This window comes from Phodopus roborovskii, unplaced genomic scaffold (genome assembly GCF_943737965.1).
Source record: "Phodopus roborovskii unplaced genomic scaffold, PHOROB, whole genome shotgun sequence".
Classification (NCBI taxonomy): Eukaryota; Metazoa; Chordata; class Mammalia; order Rodentia; family Cricetidae; genus Phodopus; species Phodopus roborovskii.
Genome location: NW_026126651.1, coordinates 2,525,001 through 2,543,661, shown reverse-complemented (window position 1 = coordinate 2,543,661; position 18,661 = coordinate 2,525,001). Strand labels below are relative to the sequence as shown.

The window sequence follows — 18,661 nt, the reverse complement described above, 5'->3', positions numbered from 1 at the left end:
TAAGGATCGCAATAGCCGCACTCAACTTGAGCTGCCGCTGACTTTGGCTCAGAACCAGTAGCTGCTTTGTCCCCCACAACAGCTGGCTCCTGGGTTCTCAAGATTTATTCAGGATTGTGTTGACGGAGGCGGTTGGGCGGGTAGGTTCCCCGAAGTGCTAACAGCACACACAGGACCCTCCCCACCCCCCGCAAGGGAGGTGGGGGAAGGTCAGCTTTTTCTTAAAAATATAAATGTATTTGTATCATCACGTCCCTGGGGCACCTCGCTGGCCAGACGGAAGAGGGAGGAAGAGTGTCAGGTGCAAGTCTGCGGAAGGAACAGGGCTCTGACCAGGCAGGCTGGCGTGGCCTCACAGCGTCCCGTGCTGGGCCTGGTACCGTGAGAGCACAGCGCGGTAGTGGGACAGCTCTTGCCGTACAGCCACCACCTCCTGCCGCAACAGGGCATTCTCCTTCTCCAGGAAGGCTGCCCGCACCGATATCTGATTCTCCTTGAGTCTTCGTGCATCTCGAGACCTCTTGGCGGCCTCATTGTTCTTGTACCTGCGGCTCCAATACTTCTCATCCTGGGGGTGGAAAAGCACTGAGGTCCAACCAAGGGGCAAGCGCCAGGTGTGCAAACACTCCCCCAAACATCCCTGATCACGTGGCTGCTGCTGCACAGCAGGGAGGCCTAAGGGCTACTCGTCTTTGCTGGGACAGGGTACCCAAAGGACTGCTGGTTGCTAAGAACAGGTCCCTAGCAGAAAGCTAAATCACGAGACAGACCGCAGGTACCCGTATAAAAAAAAAAAAAGCTGGTCTTCAAATTCTCCACTGTGCAGAGCAGGCCTCCCCACTTAAGGACCAAGCGAAAGCTGGTTGCTATGGATGTCTGCTACCTAGCAACAAGGACTTCAGGGTCTGAGGGCTTATCCCATTGAAGAGCATACTGCCCTAGACATCACCTTTCCAGATCCTGGTTGCTAAGGAAAGCTTGGATAGCCCCCCCCCCCACCTCCTTAGTGATGGGGTTTGGTGTCCTGGTTGCCAAGACAACCTCATCTCGGCAAGTACACACAAGCTGTAAGTAGACCCAATGATCCTATCCAGTCTCCTTCTGCCCTTGGACTGAGGTCAGGGGGCTGTCTGCCCTACCCCCTTCCTCCTTCCAGGGCCATGGGACCTCCATCCATCTGGGAAAGATACTTCCCTCAGCTTCCTCTTAATTAAAGGTTCCAGCTTGCCAGGACACATTCATTCCCTAGCAACAGCTGAGCTCTGTAGCAGGAAAAGCCACTGGTATAGACTGATGGAACTAGATGCTGAAATGGCTATGATAATACAAGGCCATGGTAAGACATGAGAGAAGCCTAATTATCTCTTCTTCACTAGCAGAGACCCCAATAACAGCAAATACAGAATACTAGAAGCATGCATTTGCTGCCGAAACTCCCACAAACCAGGACATGGTGGTAAAGGATGACAATGTCTGCACCCCAGGCAGAGGCAGTCCTATGGGTGTTTTGGGTTGAAAGTCAACTCCAGCTAGGCCAGCTGCTGAAAAAGGGGGCTGATAGGGCATTAAAGAACGCTGTAATTGGCAGCAGAGCCTCTTGGAACTTGAGCCCTGCTCCACAGGGGGCTCTAGGTCCAAATGACTGGAATCCACAATGGCCCCATCTTTGTGACTCAGGATAAAGCCTTCCCCAGGAGTCTCATGAACTGGGGTATGTCTATAGGCCTCGAGACTCTGAGATCTCATCCCAAAGAGAGGCTGCCCACAGCTGTGGGCGGAGGCAGTTCCTGATCAAGGCCACGCCCACATCTGGTCATGCTCACCTTCTGTTCCTCGGGCACTTGGACTTTCCTTGCCTTTTTCATGATTGGCTGAGGCTTCAGTTCCTCCTCTGAGAAGCGGTGTCTCCGAGGATCAAAAGTCTCATGTCCTGGAATGCTTGACAGGGCAAGATCAGCTGGATCAGGTTCAAAGGTCATTAGCACCTCCACGGTGTCTGGGTCCACAGGACTGGGTGTGTCCCTAGAGGTCAAGCCTGGGGAAATACGCATCACTTGAATACCTCAGGCCCCCTCCATCTCATTCACCACAGGGCAGGCAGGCAGTCTTTTCTGCCTGTCAGTCAACAACCCTTAGCCACCATGAAAGCGATTCGGCTGGACTTAAATGTCCCGTGAGTCCGCTAATAGCTTCTAAAACCTCAAAACTTCAGAATCGGTATTAATTTTGTTAACACTCTCTTGTCTGAGTCCTACTTACTGAATCTTCTGTACGCTCAGAGTTTTAAACTGTTAGACACACTCCTAAGAGTGATGGAAAAGCAGAAGCTGCTCTGAGGTTCCAGGCGCTTGTCTAAAAATGGATGATGCCTGTGTCTTTAAGAACAGACAAGCCGGGGCCAGCCGAGGACAAGGGTTCAGGGCTGCATCACGTGTGTCCGACTGCTTCCCCCCTCCCCCCACCACGCACCCTCACGTTCCCGGGCCCCGCCTCCTCGCGCGTGAGAGCGCGTGCGCGCAGCAGGGAGGGAGGACTCACGTGGCGCGGGAATGTGCAGCACTGGTTTTGCCTGGAGGTCGGATCAGGGACAGGTGTACCCAAGCGTCCCACAACGAGACTCCTTGTCTTGATAGGGGTCGCCTCCCCTCTGTTCCTTTGGTCTCAGCTCCAACAACTCCAAGGATCCTTCCCACCCACTCCGCGTTTATGGGGTTATGGGAGAACCGGCCTGACACGCCCTTTGCCATCGGGTCTCCCACAACTCTGAAACTAGGTCCCCGTCGCTGGAATATGGGGAGTTCCCTCTGGACAACACAGAATCGGGACCCCGGCATTCTCTAAAAGACGCTGGGAGCCAGGGTGCCACATCCTCCACCGGGGCGGGGGGGGGGGGATCCGGGAATCTAGTGCCCAGCTCTGGACTGCTCCCATGTTACATGTCCTTGAAGTCCAGTCCTATCTCGTTTCCCAAAATTCTGGACACAGACTTGGAGTCCGTCCGCTCCCCAGGTAACTGAGGTGTTCTGAGTGACTAGCCCTGACTCCAGGAACACGAGGCCACTTTTTTCCGTAAGAAAAGTACAGCCTCTCACTGGACGAGCCTCGCAGCGGGGGGCCCAGGTCCCCCCGCCCAGCCGATAGCCGCATCTCATTGGGCAGACTTCCCAAAGCGTCGCGAAGCCCCTCCCCTGCCCGCCAGCCCCGCCCCTTCGCCGCACCTGCGCGGTGGCCACCGGCGGCTCCCAGAGGAGCCCGGGCGGGGGCGTGCCCCGGCGAGGAGCGGGGGGAAGAGGAGCCGCAGGAGCCGGGCCCCGGGGAAGGCGCGGGCGTGCGAGCCGGAGAGGGTGCCGGCGACAGGCCCCCGGGGGGCGGCGGGCTCGGCGGGAGCCCGTGCTCCAGCAGGAAGGCGTCCAGGTCCACGTACTCCACGTCGCCGAAAGGCAAAGTGCGTTCCCACAGCAGCGGCGCAAAAAGACTCGGGCCAGCCGCCGGCCCTGAGCGCCCCCGCGGGGACCCACCGCCACCAACCGCCCCCGTCGGGGCATCGGCTGGGCCAGCCGTTTCCAGGCCCGGTCCCGGGATGGGAGCTGAGGGCAGAGCCGCCTTCCGCTCCTTTTCCTTTAGGAGACCTGTGGGCCAGGGAGAGACGGGGTGGGGTGGAGACACACAGGAGGGACCCCAAGTCAGAGATGACGCATAGATGAGACCCGCATGGCGGAGATGCAGAGGACGCGGGAGATGCAAAGACCCGGAGAGGTGGGACAGGTGGGGAGACAGGAGCCCAGGAAGGGGAGAGGGGAGAGGGACCGGACAACAGAGACCCAGAGAGAGGAAAGGAGAAAGTATCCAGAGGAATAGAGATAAAGACCCAAAGCCCAGAGGAAAAGGGCGGAAGTTTAGGAAGGGGGATGTACAGACAGGGTGGGTTAAAGGTTGGGCAGGTGAGAGAGAGAGTGACAGCTCAGTAACCCCCCCACCCCCGGCCCTCTCGTCCCCTCCCCCACAATGTTAGGGGCAGGAAGGGGCGCCACTGCTCAGGCACATTCCTCGTCTCTACTTTCCACGTGACCGTGGGAGGCCCCGCCCAAGCCCGTGTCAGCACCGTGTGAGCATCCGACACACCCCCTCCCTTCCCCAGGGGTCCAGACTCCCAGACTAAAGGGAAGAAAGAGGGGGCTGGCACAGAGTGAGTCCTAATGGCGGAAGACTCTGGGGACTTCACCCTTGGGCCTTCCAGATGTCAGATTTGGCCATGGACGGCGAGAGACTTAGATGGCTAAACACCTGAATGACCGAATGAGGACTGCCAAAGATGGAGCACCTATCACGTAGATGCCACCGACCACCACCCCATTAGAGTCCTTAAGACAGTGGGACTAGAACTCACAGCTGGCCGGCTCTTTGGGCTTGCTGGTCCCCTGCAGAAGGCTCCGCAGCCCAAGCAGCGCTCCCCCGCCAGGGGGGGCCCCGGCCGGGCCTCCCAACAGCAGGGGGCCCGGGGTCCTGTCGCTTAGAGGCCGCGCCATCGCCGGACACCTGCTCCCAGGTTCATGAGCTTATGGAGAGTCGGAGAGAGGATATGCCGGTCACCTGCACACTGCTGTGGTTCGAGCGAGTGTGTCCCAGGGTCGAGAGAGCGCAGCGTGCAAGCCTCCAGTATCAGACCGCTGAAAATCCTAAGAGCTCTGCGGGGGTCAGCCAGTCCTCTCTGCAGAAATCTCCAACTCAAAGAGTGTCCCGGGAGGATCCTACAGTCTGGGCAAGTGGGTGACAAGCAGCTGTCTCTTCGCAACTGAGGGGCCCCAAGAGACACAGGCGCGCGCTCCTTCTGTACCAGGTGGGCGAGCCTCTGGCTCTCGAAAATTTTGCACTTCTCGCAAGGAAAGGAGCTTTGCAGTCTGCACCCAGAGGTGTGCGCTCAGGGGCGGAGGAGGGGGAGGAGGCGGCGACAGCCTTGAGGCGTGGCCAAAGCAAACTTATTTCGCGGAAAAAAAAATCCAAACCAAAACACCCGAAGCCAGAGCGCGTGCCCCTCCTCCGGGCCCCCTCCTCCTCTTGGGCCATGCATCCCAGCCGCGTGCCTCCCTCCGGCTTCAAGCAGGGGCCAATCAGTTCTCGAACCCTTGAGACGCTCAGCCAATGAGGTGACGGGATCTGCCAAGACCCTGGAGGCGCGTGAGGGGTTGAGCTTGTGAAGTTGCCTCTCCTTTTGGAAGAAGGCGGGACACTGACCTACATTTGGCCAATGAAAAGAGGCACTGGGGGCGGGACCGTGACCCATTTCGAGCCAATGAAGCAGGAGGAAGGGGGAAGCACATGGCCCTGCGCGTGCAGCCGGATTCTGCAGGAGGGATGCATCTTAAAGGAGCAGCCTGTTCACCGGCTCATTGCTTGAGGAGAAACGCAGAACACCAGTTAGAGAATGTTAAGGCAGAAAGGAATGGGCTTCAGGAAGGATTTAATTTTTAATACTCAATCGCGACTGAGAATCAAACCACGGAGAAGCTGGAAACATTCAGTCCCTTTAATAGCTTTGTTTTAGGGTGACTCCCCTTCCCAAGTGAGGAAGCTCAGGACAGGCGGGAGTAATCCTCGTAGGAGGGTCTCAGCGACCATGAGGACCACCATCCACTGCAAAAGAAGGTGCCGGCTTGTGGTAGGGAGGTTGAGCGCATAAGGCTCTACCACAGTCTGGCTGCTAATGAGGGCTGGGATATACCAAGTTGGGGAAAATAGTCAGCTTCGCAGACTACAGAGGCAGGGAAGAAGGTCAGATGGGATGTGCAGATTGGGCTGGTCTGCATAAAGGTTGGAGTACTTGAAGAGGAAGTGGGAATCTGGACTGTACCATGTACTCTGTTGCGAAGATTTCCGGGGCAGTAAGGAAGACAGAGGGATTGTACCATGTCGATTTTGAGAAAGGGGTTAGACAAGACTATGGCCATAAGTAGGGTCATGGCACTTGTAAACAGATGCCTTGGACAGTAAATACCGTCTTGGGAAGTGACAGTAGGCACAAACCAGTATGTAATTGTACTGGAAGGAAAACAGAGGGTGTCAGGTCTCACACTAAGCTGCCCTGAGGGGTGAGGGGTGAGGGACTCCACTAGGAGTAAGTGCAGATTGTATGGAGGCCTGGAGGACAGTCCACATTAAGCATACCATGCAGGCGGTAGTTGGGGCCTCGACAGCGCCTCTCCGGGTGCCGGGGGTCCCTGTTGCCTCTTAAGGCTCTATGGGCCAAGGGCTGCAGGGGCCGGCCATTACCACTGAGGCTCTGGAAGATCTGGGAGGGGGGATTCTGGCTCAGGAGTCTCAGGGAGTGCATCTGCCTCAAGAGAAAAGGGAGTGGGAAGGTTGGTTGGGACCAGGGAGGCAGTACTTAGGGCGGGGCCGCATGCATGTGGAGGTCACCTGGAGGGAGGTGACATTGAGAGTCCTGTCGATGAGGATCCAGGTGACAGTCTCAGAGCACGGAGGGGTGCTGAGAGAGCCCTGATAGGTGATGAAGCCGAAGGACTCTGGGAACAGGAGCTCCAGGCTCAGGTCTTGAAGAAAGTAGGCGTCATCTGTGAGGGTATCGAGCGGGTGTGAAAGGGCGTCCCCCGGGAACCCGCCCTCCCTGCATGTGGACAGCAGTGCATGGGGAGTTAGTTCTTTTTGTTGCACTATGGAGAGTGAACCTACGGCTTCGGGTAGGCCAGGCAGGTACCACAGCCAAGCCCTCAGCCCCTGAGCTCTGCCACCAAGCTGTCACCAGCCGCTCCTTTCGCCTTGTGACACTGGATCGTGCAAAGTAGCACAGACTGGCCTTGGACACACTCTGCCGCCCAGACCAGCCTTGTTACCCTCCTTTCTCTGCTTCCCTAGTAGCTGGGATTCCACCCCAACCTTGGGGACTTACTCTTGTAGGAGATTCTGGTGATGGTATCCCGGTTGAGGAGGCGACTGAGGAATGGGTTGGAACTGCCGGCCACCTATGCAGGGGGCATGAGGCGAGGAGACAGCAGCCCAGGGCTCCCCAAGGGCCCGCCGCCCCAGAATAAGGAGCCTAGCCTCCCAGCCTTCCTTGTTCCCCCCTCCCTGGAAGCCAGTTGCCCATCTTGCCTCCCTCACATTGACAAAGAGGCTGAGGATGGCCAGGCCATTGGGGCCTCTTGAGGCAGCACTGAGATTCCCGTAGAGTTCTTGGTTGAAGTGGATTAGCTGCACCTGGGGAGTGGGGGGGGGGTCGCACAGAGAAGGGGTCCTTAGCAGAAGGGGAAGAGGTAATGCTTGCAGCTCTCGGGCCTTTGACCCAGAATTGCATTAGGGATCAGTACTTAGGTGGGGAGAGGTAGCCCCGGGTAGGAGGATGGGGTGACGCATTAAGCTATGAAAACAGGATGATCTAGTATGAGGGTCGTAGGTTAGAGGCCACACCTCAGCAGAGAAACCCTGGTGGTTGATCTGGTGTTCGGAGCCAGCCCCATCTCGAGCTCCAAACAACAACCGAAGTTCGCTGAGTCGGTGGCTATAAAGAAGAGGACCCCCAGACACATTGACAACAGGGCGGGGCGCGGGCAGGAAGGAGACGTGGCGGCCAGTGTTGTACAAGGTTCCCCGGAGCTGCAGGAGACGTGGAAGTTACTGGGGACACAGAGATGGCTCCTGCCCATCCTCCACCCGTGCAACCCAAGTCCAACAAGTATTTAATATAGACTAGGCATAAGCTGTTCCCCAGGCTCAGACCATGTATTCTGCAGATAGTCAACAGATGAATGCATTCAGTTAACGAGTACCAGACCAGGAGGGCTGTTTCAGGCTTGTAATCCCAGCCCTAAGGAAGCCGAGGCAGGAGGATTGCCGTGAGTTCAAGTCCAGAAAGGGCTATAGAGTGAATCTTTGGTTGGTTGTTTGGTTAGTTGGTTTGGTTTGGTTGGTGTTTATTTTAGTTTTTGTTTTTTGTTTGCTTTTGAGACAGAATTTCTCTATATAACCGCTCTGGCTGACCTCGAACTCACAGAGCTCCGCCTGCCTCTGCCTCCTGTGTAGCGGAGATGTGTGCTCCACAGGGGGGCTTTAGTTTGACAATGTATTTCAGGATATAGAGCTGAAGGCCAGGCAGGCAGGAGGACTGGGTAAGGGTGGGCAATGGGGAGGGGACAGTCATGGAAAGGGAGGAAATGGTGTTCTCCCTACGCCTAGAGTGAAAGCAGACCCGAGGGACAGCGGGCCTGACTGGGAGATGACTCTGAGGCTTTTGGCTCACGGTGCCAGCTCTTCTAAAGAAATGGGACACTGGGACCATACCACCTGCCTTGACTGTGTGACCCCAGGCAAGTGCCTTTATCTCTGTGCCTCCCGTTCAGTCCACAAAATAGTGACACTATTAACTAAGGGGATAAAATATCACCTATTGTGTAGGTTATTGCAAAGAGGGCTGTTTGTGAAGCCCTTTCAAACGCTTGGCATGGGTTACATTTTCTGTTTTCATTAATGGGGCCAACCTGGGGAGCGGAGGGAACGGTGGGAAAGGGAAGAACAGGTAATCTTCAGAGCAACGAGCCTTCTCTCCCCCCAGCTGGTGCCTTTTGTTCCCCACAGCTCACCGCCCACTTCCGCACAGGTCTCCCTTACTGCATCGCTCCTTACCTTTTCTCCCCCGGTGCTGAGCCTGAGCGGGGGCAGAAAGGGGTCATAAAGAACCCGCTTCAGCTCCACATCCACGGGGCTCTGCCGCTTCCCCACAGCGCACAGACTCCAGGCTGCGTTCACCAGGCCCCAGAAGGGAGGTCCTGTGGGGACACAAATAGACTGGACCAGGCAGGACCTGCCATGTTGGTCTTGGGATATGGATAACTCGTCTGAAGCTAAGAGAGACACACATAAGAGGCAGAATCCTAATTCCTAGAAGAATTTTAGCATCCTTTCCTAGAAGCTCCTAACGCCTCCAAGCCTTCCCTGTACTGTTCCCATCTTAAGTCTAAGCAAAAACAGAACTACAACCCCCAATAGGCTTCAGAGATGAAACTAACTAATCCATCTCCTGTCTGCCCCATAGCCCCATGGGATTTGTAGTTCTTTTAGTCCTCCCAGGTCCCACAGCTGGATTTTGAGAGTATTAAGGAAGAAGAGTTGCAGAACGGGGCTTTGAAGGCCAGGGTGAGGGGGCGGGGCAGGGACTTGAGCTACCGAGCCTGTGCCTTTCAGCAGGAATAGAACCTGTGTCTGGCTGCAAACGCGTACATCTCTCCACCCCCACGCTTCTCTTTCCTTGCACTCACTCCCACTCACTACTTGAAATGCGCATGTATAATGTCCCATGGTGAGCCGCTGAGGTTCAGAGGCTGGGTCCTACTCTTGGGGGAAGAAAGCAGGGGCTGGGAGCATCGGTCCTGTGTAAGGTAACAGGACCGAGGACCCAGGGTCTGGAGTGTGGGGAAAACGGGGGTCGGGGGGGAACAAGGGGTCGGGCTCCGGGTCTCCACCCTGTTTGCACCTGGCACGAAGTTTCCCTGGAGATTCTCCTTGTAGCTCCACCAGTCCTCGGGATCAGGTGCAGGTCCGATGTGAGCTGGGAAGAGAGCAGCCTGCATCCCTTTCCTAGGCACCCCACCCCGCTCCTCCCTCGGGGCTGCTGCCCGGACCCCCAGGTCTTACCTGCCGCTCCCAGTGCGGCCCAGAGTACCAGCGCTTGAGGGGCGCTCAGACGAGCCGCACCCCCCATCCAAGAGGCCTCGGAGCGACCCTTTCCCAGCGCCCGGCCCCCTACCTCTTCCCTCCCCTCCTCCTGGGACTTCCAGCCTGGCTCTCCCCAGCACGGGAGCCCTAGCTCCCGAGATGTAGGGGCTGGGACCGCGCACCCCAGTGCCCGTTTGGAGCGCACCCCTCCGCCCGCCTGGGCCCGCGCCCTTTTCTCGCTCTATCTCCCAGAGCTGCGATCGGCCCCGCCGGCCCCGGGTCCCTGTCGGTGCCGATGCACACCCCCTCTCCGCTCTCATCCAGCGGACCCAGCCGCGCTCTCGCCGCGTGCACTCCCCTCCCTCCACCTCCTCCCTCACCGGGCCTTCTCTTCTTCCCTCCGTCCTCCTCCGCCCCGCGCCACACTGCCTTCCCTTCAATCTCACCTCCTCCCTCGCTCCGTACAGCCTCTCCCTCTTTCCATCTCCTCCTCCTCTCCTCGCTCCCTCCCTACCCCCACCCCCATCACCTCTGGTCCTGCTTCCCTCTTCCCCGCCCGCTAGCTCCCACCGGTCTGATGCTTGGCTGGGGGGGGGGCTCTGCAATAGAAAGAGCCGCACCCCTGGGCCCAGCCCTGGGGAGGGAGGTGCAGTGCAGCCGAGAGAGCCCGAGGACCCTCCTCTAGGTGCCGAGGCCAGAATGGACTGGGCACTGGGGACCTGGAGTGCAGAAAGACCGTTGGCCGGGAGGGGGAAGCAGAGGCTTGGGGGACTGGAGGGTGAAGAGGAGATCGGAGCCCAGCGGTGGCTGGGGAGGAGGGGCAGGGTGCTGGGAAGTGAGGAGGCGGGGGGGGGGGGGGGGGGGCAAGATGCAGGTAGGAGGGAGAGACAGAGAAATAGACACAGAGAGACCTCATGTCAGAACCAGGGCGGGGAAGGAGAGGCAAGTACCGAGATACATTAGAGTCAGAGACAGAGAAAGACATGCTTAGAGAAAGAACGAGCAAGATGCCATGCAGAAAGAGAGAGGGAGACAGAGAGACATGGTCTCGGGCACTGACAAACATGATGCCAGGCCACAGGAAAGGAGACAGACACACAAACACATAGACCAGGCATGGTGGTTCAGGAGGCCGAGGCGTTAAAGCCATCCTACGTTACATAGTAAGCCCTCGTCTATATAACGAACAGCCCACAGAGACCAAGGATGATCAGCTCACAGAGGTGGAAAGAGGCGGGGACAGGTGCATGCTTTTAGTCTCAACGCTCTGAGTTTGAGGCCAGCCTGGTCTGCAGAGTGAGTTCCAGGACAGCCAGGGCTAAACAGAGAAACCCTGTCTTGAAAAACAAAAACTAAACAAACAAAAAAGAAAAAGAAGGAAAAGAAATGCATTAGAGACAGAAGCAGGGAGACCCATCCATGGGATTAAGGAGCTGGGGGAGCAGACAAGAAGGACACACAGTCTAACGGATGCGCGTGGTGAGACAGACAGACGCTAAGGGACAGAATAGAAACACACAAAAATAAAGGATGGAGATCCAAAGATTCATAAAGGCACCAAGTATACAAGGGCAGAGAAACAGAAACAGGCCTGGAGTCAGAAAGCAAAGCCAAAGGGCAGATAGTGAAGCGGAGGAGAGGGCCCAGTCACAGACCAAATGACTTGAAGACAGAGCGAGGCAGGTAGGTAGACCTGGTGAGTTGGGAAAGTCCTTGTTGGAGACCACCTGGGCCATGTCTCACAGAGCAGAACAGAACAGGGCAGGGCGTGGAGAGCAAGCCGAGAAAGCATACCAGCGTTTCGGCTTCTGTCCGCCTTGCAGCTGCCCACAGCCTGGGGTCAGCATCAGCCCCCATTTCACAGGTGGAGTGAGGAGCCGGAGAGGGTGACACCTACCTTAGTGGACTGACTAGTGTTCATTCTGCTGCTAAAACAACATACCCTGGAACCTAGGAGTGGCCCTTAGTGGACAAAGGGGTCTTGGTTTGTGCGATTAAGTTGTTGCTTTGTTTTCCCCATCATTGAGGACCGAACCCACGGCTTTATGTATGCTAGGTAAGCACTCTGCAGCTGAGCCACACCAGCGGCCCCTCACTGCAGGATCTTAGGCAGGTGATCTACTGCTGGCCACCCAGACCCTGAATAGGGGATTCTAGACTAGCATTCTATAGATAAGGTACATCTCCAGCCCTTTTGTAACTTTTCTCTTTTGAGACGGTTTCTCACTATGTAGCTCATGGGGGCCTCAGTGTTCCACGTGGCTGGGAGGGCAGTCCTACACTGCCTAAGTATTATCTGAGATGTCACACTTCATTATTACGGTGGACTTACATCAAAGAACAAGTACCCTTAACAGCCAAGACAGAGCGAGTAGGGACAGAAGCCCATGGAGACACAGGCAGAGACAAGAATTACATGGCCACAAGCCCAGGGTCACAGGTGGCCCCAGAGTCTGGAAGAGGAAGAGATGACCTTCTCTAACACCTTCTAGTATGGCCCTACCAATACCCTGACTTTCAATTTTAAAGTCTAGAATATGGCGGTGTGGCACATGCCTTTAATTCTAGCACTCAGGAGGCAGAGGCAGGAAGATCTTTGAGTTTCAGTCCAGCCTGGTCTACAGAACTAGTTCCAGGACAGCCAGGACTACCGCGAGAATCCCGTCTTAAAAAACCAAAACATGGGCTGGAGAGATGGCTCGGAGGTTAAGAGCACTGGCTGCTCTTCCAGAGGTCATGAGTTCAATTCCCAGCAACCACATGGTGGCTCACAGCCATCTACATGCCAGAACACTGTATATATAATAAATAAATAAATTTAAAAGATAAACAAATAAACAAAATATTAAAAAAAAGAAAAACCAAAACAACAAAACAAAAAATTAACTCTAGAATGCAGGACAACAAATGCCTGTTTTTATTGTTTTTTAGGTTTTGATTTTTCAAGACAGGTTTTCACTGTGTAACAGCCCTGGCTGTCCTGGAACTTGCTTTGTAGACCAGGCTGGCCTTGAACTCAACTCACAGAGATCTGCAAATAATACCTGTTTCTTTCTTTCTTTCTTTCTTTTTTTTTTTTTTTTTTTTTTTTTTGAGACAGGATTTTTCTGTGTAGCCCTGACTGACCCGAAACTCACTCTGTAGACCAGGCTGGCCTTGAACTCAGAGAGTCATCTGCCTCTGTCTCCCAAGTGCTGGGGTTAAAGGAGGGTACCACCACCACCGGGCTAATGCTTGTTTTCTTAAGCCATATAGTTTATAGTGAAAAAAATAGTTTCTTAGACAAAGCCTCACTGTATAGTCCAGGGTGGCCTCAAATTCCAGCCCCAGCTCACCCTGCCTCAGTCTTCCAAGTGCTGAGATTACAGGTGTGCACCATACCTGGCTTGGAATCTCTTTGTGTCATGCCTTTAACCTCTGGAATTTTGCCGTTGTTTTTGAGACAGGGTCTCGCGTAGCCCAGGCTGGCCTTTAATTCATTATGTAGCTGCGAATGAATTTCTCATCTTCCCACTTGGTAACTCTTTGATAGGCATTTTCTACACACCTGGTTTACAGAGAGAGTCTCGAGCATGCTAGGCAAGCACTCTGAGTTGAGCTACAACCCCAGGCCAGTTTCTGCATCTTTACAGAGACTTTCCCCTTCATTTGTAGCTGCCTTTCTCTCCTTTCTTCTAGGGCAATTCCTAATAGAACAAAGCCAGATTCAGGACAGTCCCTGCCCCCTCAGTGCAGTCAGCTGGCTATGCCGCGCGGTAGACGGGGCCTCTGAGGTCTGGTGGCCACCTGTGCCACCTCCGTTACGGTGCACAGACAGACTGGCAGGGCTGGGGAGGGGTGGGAAGGGCCTGGTCCGTGAGTGGCACAGATGTGAATTTCACACCAATTTGTTCCGGCTGCTAGAAACAAAGTTTGAGTCACTAGGAACACAGAAGGCTCGCCCTGCTGTGCGCTTTCATCTCCCACATCCAGGCTCCTGGGTGGGAGGTGACACAGCCATGGCTGCCCGGGCTCCAAGGGTTCTCACCCTGTGAACTTCCTTAACTCTCTGGCTTCAAAGCACACTACTTTGAGATCCCAGCCAGGCCCGCCCATTGAGCCCAGGAGGCCTCTGGGTATTCAAATAACAGTAAAGGCATAGCGTGCCTGTTCTGGGCCAGGCCTTTTCCAAACCCTTCGTGTAGATAAATCGGTTTTACCTTTAAACAGCACTTGTTAGATAATCCTTGGACTCCTGCTCCTCCTAAGTACTGAGGCGCGGGCCACCATGGCTCTACACGGTAATTCAAGACCAGGTGACATTCAGCGGTCCCCACCCCCACCCCCGCAGAGACTATCTTGAGGCCCATCCGAATACTGAAGTATCTAAATTCTGGGTATATAAATTTGTCACATTTCTTGCCTTTCCCGGTCATACCTAGCCTTTTTTGGTTAATCACCAAGCAACACAAATCTAAGCAGCACCCAGTAACTCCACTGGCGTCCTTTCCAAGTGCGCTGGCCACTTTCTCGGGTAACTTACTTAGAACTTGAGCTTGGCAAATGTACTCAAGGCCTTCTTCATTCGCTCCCTAAAGCCTCTCCCAAAATAGCTCTGTAGACATAGTCCCACAGGACACGAGGCTTTATTGTGACAAATGACCTTTAGGCTCACTGACCAACGGACGGAATAACGCCCGGGCCCCAAAGGCCTGCCTGCGCCTTTCTGCCTTTTGCTAAAAGTCGCTCACATGGCAGAAGCACGTGCGATCGGGCCGGTGTCACACGCGCCGCAGCTTCTGATTGGCTCCGCAGCAGCGCGCACGCACGCGGAGGGCGAAGGCTGAGTGCGGGGCGCGGGGTGCGGGGCGCGGGGTGTCAGGCTCAGTTCAGCGGCTGCGCCCCAGGCTTGGTGCGGGAGCGGCAGGCACCACCGCGCTCCTTCTGTTGTAACCGCCGCAGCGGCCGGGCCCAGTGTGGCCGCCAGGGCAGCGCCAGGCCGTGGCGGTCCAGGATGAGGCGTGCAGGGTCGCTGTCGTCCGCAGCACTGCCCAGCAGCAGGTAGTCGGCACCGGGGCGCAGGCGCAGGCAGCCGCAGGACAGGTCCGCGCGGGGCACCCAGGCCTCCTGGCCACCGCGGCGCACAGGCCACGCGCGCTGCTTGTACACAGCCAGCACGTGCACAGCCAGCCGCCACCACTCACGACCCACCGCCTCAGACGCTGAAACCCGGGAGGGCTCCTGAACTTGTGCGTGCAGAACTGCGGGAAGATACGGTCAGACAAGGGAGGCTGTCCCTGTGCAGTGAGGACAGGCCTGATGGAGAAGACCCTACCCTGGGGCAGTGGCAAGGGGCGGGCAGGGCTAGATTAGCAGTTCCCAGTAGTGGAGGCTGGACCCCATTAGGGTTAAATGGCCCTTTCACAGGGGTTGCCTGGGTTACAGATTCTTGTTTGTTTGTTTGTTTCGTTTTTTGCTTTTGGAGACGGGGTTTCTCTGTAGCTTTGGAGCCTGCCCTGGAACGCGGTCTGTAGACCAGGCTGGCTTCGAAGTCACAGAGATCTGCCTGCCTCTGCCTCCCGAGAACTGGGATCAGAGGCGTGCGCCACCAAGGCCCGGTTTATTTTATGATTCTTAACGAAATTACAGTTATGAAGGGGCAACAGAATGATTTTATGAGCAGCTGTGTTAAAGGGTAGCAGCGTTAGGAAAGTTAGGAAAGAGCCACCGGTCTGAGTGTACGAAGTAGAGGCCAGGCTCAAAGTTGGTATGGCGACTGCAATGGTATGTGCCGTGGAGGACGGGAAGTCCAGGGCCGTGGTTGTCAGGGCCATGGGAGGTGCAGAGGGGCCCTCAAAGTTGGGATTAGGAAGAAGATGTGAAGTAGGGTTTCAGGGTTGTGGTAGAGGTTCAGGATGATGCTCTCAAGAGTTCAGGCAGCGAGAGTTTCCTAAGCGCTTCCAGTAATGCTGGGTAGAACATTCTGGACCCTGTCAGTATCAACAGTAGCCTTAGGATTCCAGGCTTGTTACTGCTCTGGCAACAAGGTCTCACTGAAATGTTGAGGCTGGTCCCGAACTTATTCTGGAGCCTAAACTAATAACTCAGCCTCCTGGGACCTGGAGGTTTTGAGCCTGCACCCCATGTCTGGCTGAGTGAGGAGCTTCCAGCAGTGGAGGCTCCAGGAGAGATGGGCCTTGCCAGAAAGGCTCTGGGGTGAATTGGGGTCCAAAGGATGAATCAAGAGCTAAGGCCGGAGAGTTGGTTAAGTTTATGCTAGTATGAATCAGTGCTATGGCGCTGTGTGTGTGTGTGTGTGTGTGTATGTGTGTGTGTCAGGTGGACCTGGGGGCTGGACTCTGACTAACAAGCCAGATCTGTGGGGTCAATACCCTGAGAACAGGGTGGGAGAAGCTCTACTTCAAACACTTGTGACAGCGAAGGTGGCCGATGGCCCTGAGGGCAAAGGGACCATGGCCCGCTACAGAAGGAAGCGACTGGGATTGGTTCGGATCTTTTAGCTAGGCCTGGTTCCCGAGTGAGAGCCGAGCTGGTAGGATTGGGGACATGCACCGATGGGGAGGGGGACAAAGCCTCAGGTCTGAGACTGGACGGGAGGCAGTCCAGGAAGGAACAAGGGCCCTTCTCTTCAGCCAGACCCCTCTTCTCCTTCCAGCACTCCGTGAGGTCAGGCTGAAGCACAGAATAGAGCTGTGCAGACGATGGGGGACTGGAGGGCACAAGAAGGTAGGGCCCTCCCCGCCGCCCCCCTTTGTCTTCTGTCCCACTCGGCCTGGCAGGGAAGGGTCCTGTAGGGTCTGACATCCTTTCCCATTTAAAGTAAGGGCGTGGAAGGGCAGGGAGAAGGCAGGCTCTCTTTCCCCCCTCACTTACCATAATCCTGCCGGCAGTACCTCTGAAGGGTCATGTGAACGCTGGTGTCCGAAACATTGCAATAGTTTTGACACTGTGGGTCTGGAGAGGGTGGGGCTCTCTGCAGTGCGTTCCACGGCCTGGGCCACAGCCCATCTCCCCACCCCATCTCTTCAGAGAGCTGGACTGTCTGAACCCTCGAGAGGGGCTAGAGACCAGGCGTGGTGGCCTCCAACCCCAGCACCCAGGAAGCAAAGGCAGGCCAGTCTATGAGTTCAGGGCTAACCTGGTTTACAGACCAAGCTCCACTAGGGCTGCCCAGAGAATCCCTTCTCAAAACAAAACAAACAACAAAACAGGAGGGCTGGGTACCCTGTGGGCTCAGTGAGCCCATCCCAGAGCAGATCCCATCCCAGAGCAGATCCCATCCCAGAGCAGATCCCATCCCAGAGCAGATCCCATCCCAGAGCAGATCCCATCCCAGAGCAGATCCCTGCCTGAAGCGTCTGCGCCAGCCTCTTACCAGATCGAGACGAAATAGGGGTAGTAGCCAGCGTGGTTGTTGCCTCTGGAATTCCTGTTAGACCAGAGGAGAAATTCAATTTAAAGTCTAGGAGTCATCATTAGGAATCCAGGAATGCCAACTCCCAAGGGCACAGTCATCCTTTCCTCACAGGGACAAGGGTCCCAAACCCTCAGCCTGTTTCTTCCCGAGTTGAAGAGGCTGTAGTGTGGGTCAGACCATATTTTCTGACACTGCAGTTGTCCACAGTTCAGGACTTGCAGCATCAAGCGCTGTGGGACTTACGTTGGCAGGGCATCCTAGGCGAACGGCTCTGCTGGTACCCAGGACCACAGTGACTGCATGTGAGGCCTGTGACCCCTAATTTGCAAGAGCACTGGCCGCTGGTCTGGTTGCACAACCCTCCTGTTGCTCCAATCGGGTGGCACTGGCAAGCTTCGTGACAAAAGGAATGAGATTTTTGGGGCCGGTAGGCTCCCTGCAAAACCTTTGGACCATTCCCCAAACCCGAGAGTCTAGACTGAAGCCTCCTCCCTCGCACCCACCTCTGCACCTGCCAATATAGAGCCCTAGCTCTGTGTCCCTTTCCCCTTTGCCTCAGCTTCAGGCCACACTCACCCCTGCAGGCCTTGTGGCTAGTGATGGGCTGGCTTGGGTCCCTCCAGAACCCTGGCTGGCAGTACTGACAGTACCGCCCAGCTGTGTGGTGGCGGCACCGCTCACACACACCCCCACTACGGCCACCTGACAACCTGAATAGCTCGGAGTTGAATCGGCAGCGTCGGGCATGCTGGTTGCAGGAGCAGGCTGGGGACGAGATGATGTCACAAATTGTCATACAGGCACAGTAGGGCCAGGTCTGTCTCCCATCCCCTTCCCGTTCGCAGGAAAGAATGTAGCTTTGTGGTTTTAGAGACTGCCTTTGACCTGTTCCCAGGATCTCTTAATTCTCTTACTGAAATGTGGCATTGCACCAGTGACCCTCTTGAGAGGTCATAGTGCTGAAAGAATGGCCTGGGCTGGGGAACCCCACTTTGAAGGGACTGCTCTACCTGTAGCTCAACCCCACTGACTGCAGGGTGACATCGGCTGTGTTTACATCCAAGGAGATTAAGGTAAACATGCCTAACCTAGAACCCAGGACAGAGCATGCGCTAAGCCTAGTACTTCCATGCACTGGGCACTGTGTCCCGAGTGTGTCTGTGTGTCCTTTGGACATCGCCATCGCATGAGGCACAGAGGTGAGGTCACTTGCCAGGAATTACAGCCAGGAAGGAGCTTGTGTCCTCAAGCTTCCAAAAAGCCCACAGATTTGTTGAACGTATGTGTTTTCCTGGGAGCATTTCCATGCTCTTGAAAGCAGTAACTGTCAAACTCCACTGCAGGGGAGCTTGAGAGCTAGCAGAGTACACGATCCACAGAAGGCATGGAGGCAGTTCAGTTCAGCATGACTCGGTCGCTGGTGTTGGTTCAAACTGTGAGCGTTTGTCCCTGAGTAGTTTATTTTAGGCATAGTTAAGCCTAGCACAGTTTGGTGAAGTTTCCTGGCGATAATTAACTCAATCCTGTGTGTCTAACAAAACCTAAGATGTGACTATATCAAGACTCTTTGTAAAGTACAAG

General features: G+C 55.6%; 3 protein-coding genes across 5 annotated transcripts in view; all 3 read right to left on the bottom strand.

The window, feature by feature from the left end:
- Positions 1-87: 87 nt before the first annotated feature.
- Positions 88-4,753, bottom strand: Dbp (D-box binding PAR bZIP transcription factor). Its single transcript, XM_051174418.1, has 4 exons — positions 4,388-4,753; positions 3,219-3,629; positions 1,824-2,035; positions 88-568 (listed from the first exon to the last, which is right to left on the bottom strand). The coding sequence occupies exons 1-4, from the start codon at positions 4,524-4,526 to the stop codon at positions 353-355; spliced, it is 978 nt and encodes a 325-aa protein (XP_051030375.1). The 5' UTR covers positions 4,527-4,753; the 3' UTR covers positions 88-352.
- A 757-nt stretch (positions 4,754-5,510) lies between these two features.
- On the bottom strand, positions 5,511-9,966 carry Ca11 (carbonic anhydrase 11). Of its 3 annotated transcripts, none has more exons than XM_051174414.1 (9): positions 9,643-9,966; positions 9,482-9,556; positions 8,635-8,846; positions 7,423-7,608; positions 7,117-7,212; positions 6,905-6,977; positions 6,415-6,569; positions 6,163-6,328; positions 5,511-5,631 (listed from the first exon to the last, which is right to left on the bottom strand). In XM_051174414.1, exons 1-9 carry the CDS (start codon positions 9,707-9,709, stop codon positions 5,606-5,608), a joined length of 1,056 nt encoding a protein of 351 aa, XP_051030371.1. In that variant the 5' UTR covers positions 9,710-9,966; the 3' UTR covers positions 5,511-5,605. The 3 variants fall into 3 exon arrangements, with proteins under 3 accessions (XP_051030371.1, XP_051030372.1, XP_051030373.1); XM_051174415.1 differs by having other exon boundaries at positions 6,163-6,286; XM_051174416.1 differs by having other exon boundaries at positions 8,635-8,777.
- A 4,560-nt stretch (positions 9,967-14,526) lies between these two features.
- The window catches only part of Ntn5 (netrin 5), an 8,424-nt gene continuing 4,289 nt past the window's right edge, over positions 14,527-18,661 (bottom strand). Inside the window, exons 2-6 of the mRNA XM_051174235.1 lie at positions 17,657-17,845; positions 17,324-17,473; positions 17,039-17,092; positions 16,537-16,617; positions 14,527-14,903 (exon numbers count right to left, since the gene is read on the bottom strand). Coding sequence (XP_051030192.1) covers positions 14,527-14,903; positions 16,537-16,617; positions 17,039-17,092; positions 17,324-17,473; positions 17,657-17,845 — 851 coding nt within the window. The remainder of the gene's footprint in view (positions 14,904-16,536; positions 16,618-17,038; positions 17,093-17,323; positions 17,474-17,656; positions 17,846-18,661) is intronic.

What these genes read in the sequence shown, in the direction of transcription:
- Ca11 (XM_051174414.1), bottom strand. Translation starts at nt 9,709, where the DNA reads ATGGGGGGTGCGGCTCGTCTGAGCGCCCCTCAAGCGCTGGTACTCTGG. An exon ending in TCAGCACCGGGGGAGAAAAG is followed by an intron (nt 7,609 to 8,634) that starts GTAAGGAGCGAT and finishes CGTCTCCTGCAG; the next exon opens with CTCCGGGGAACCTTGTACAA. An exon ending in CCCCAACTACCGCCTGCATG is followed by an intron (nt 5,632 to 6,162) that starts GTATGCTTAATG and finishes CTTCTTTTGCAG; the next exon opens with TGGATGGTGGTCCTCATGGT.
- Dbp (XM_051174418.1), bottom strand. Translation starts at nt 4,526, where the DNA reads ATGGCGCGGCCTCTAAGCGACAGGACCCCGGGCCCCCTGCTGTTGGGA. An exon ending in GCCCAAAGAGCCGGCCAGCT is followed by an intron (nt 3,630 to 4,387) that starts GTGAGTTCTAGT and finishes CCTGGCCCACAG; the next exon opens with GTCTCCTAAAGGAAAAGGAG. An exon ending in AAGTGCCCGAGGAACAGAAG is followed by an intron (nt 569 to 1,823) that starts GTGAGCATGACC and finishes TTCCACCCCCAG; the next exon opens with GATGAGAAGTATTGGAGCCG.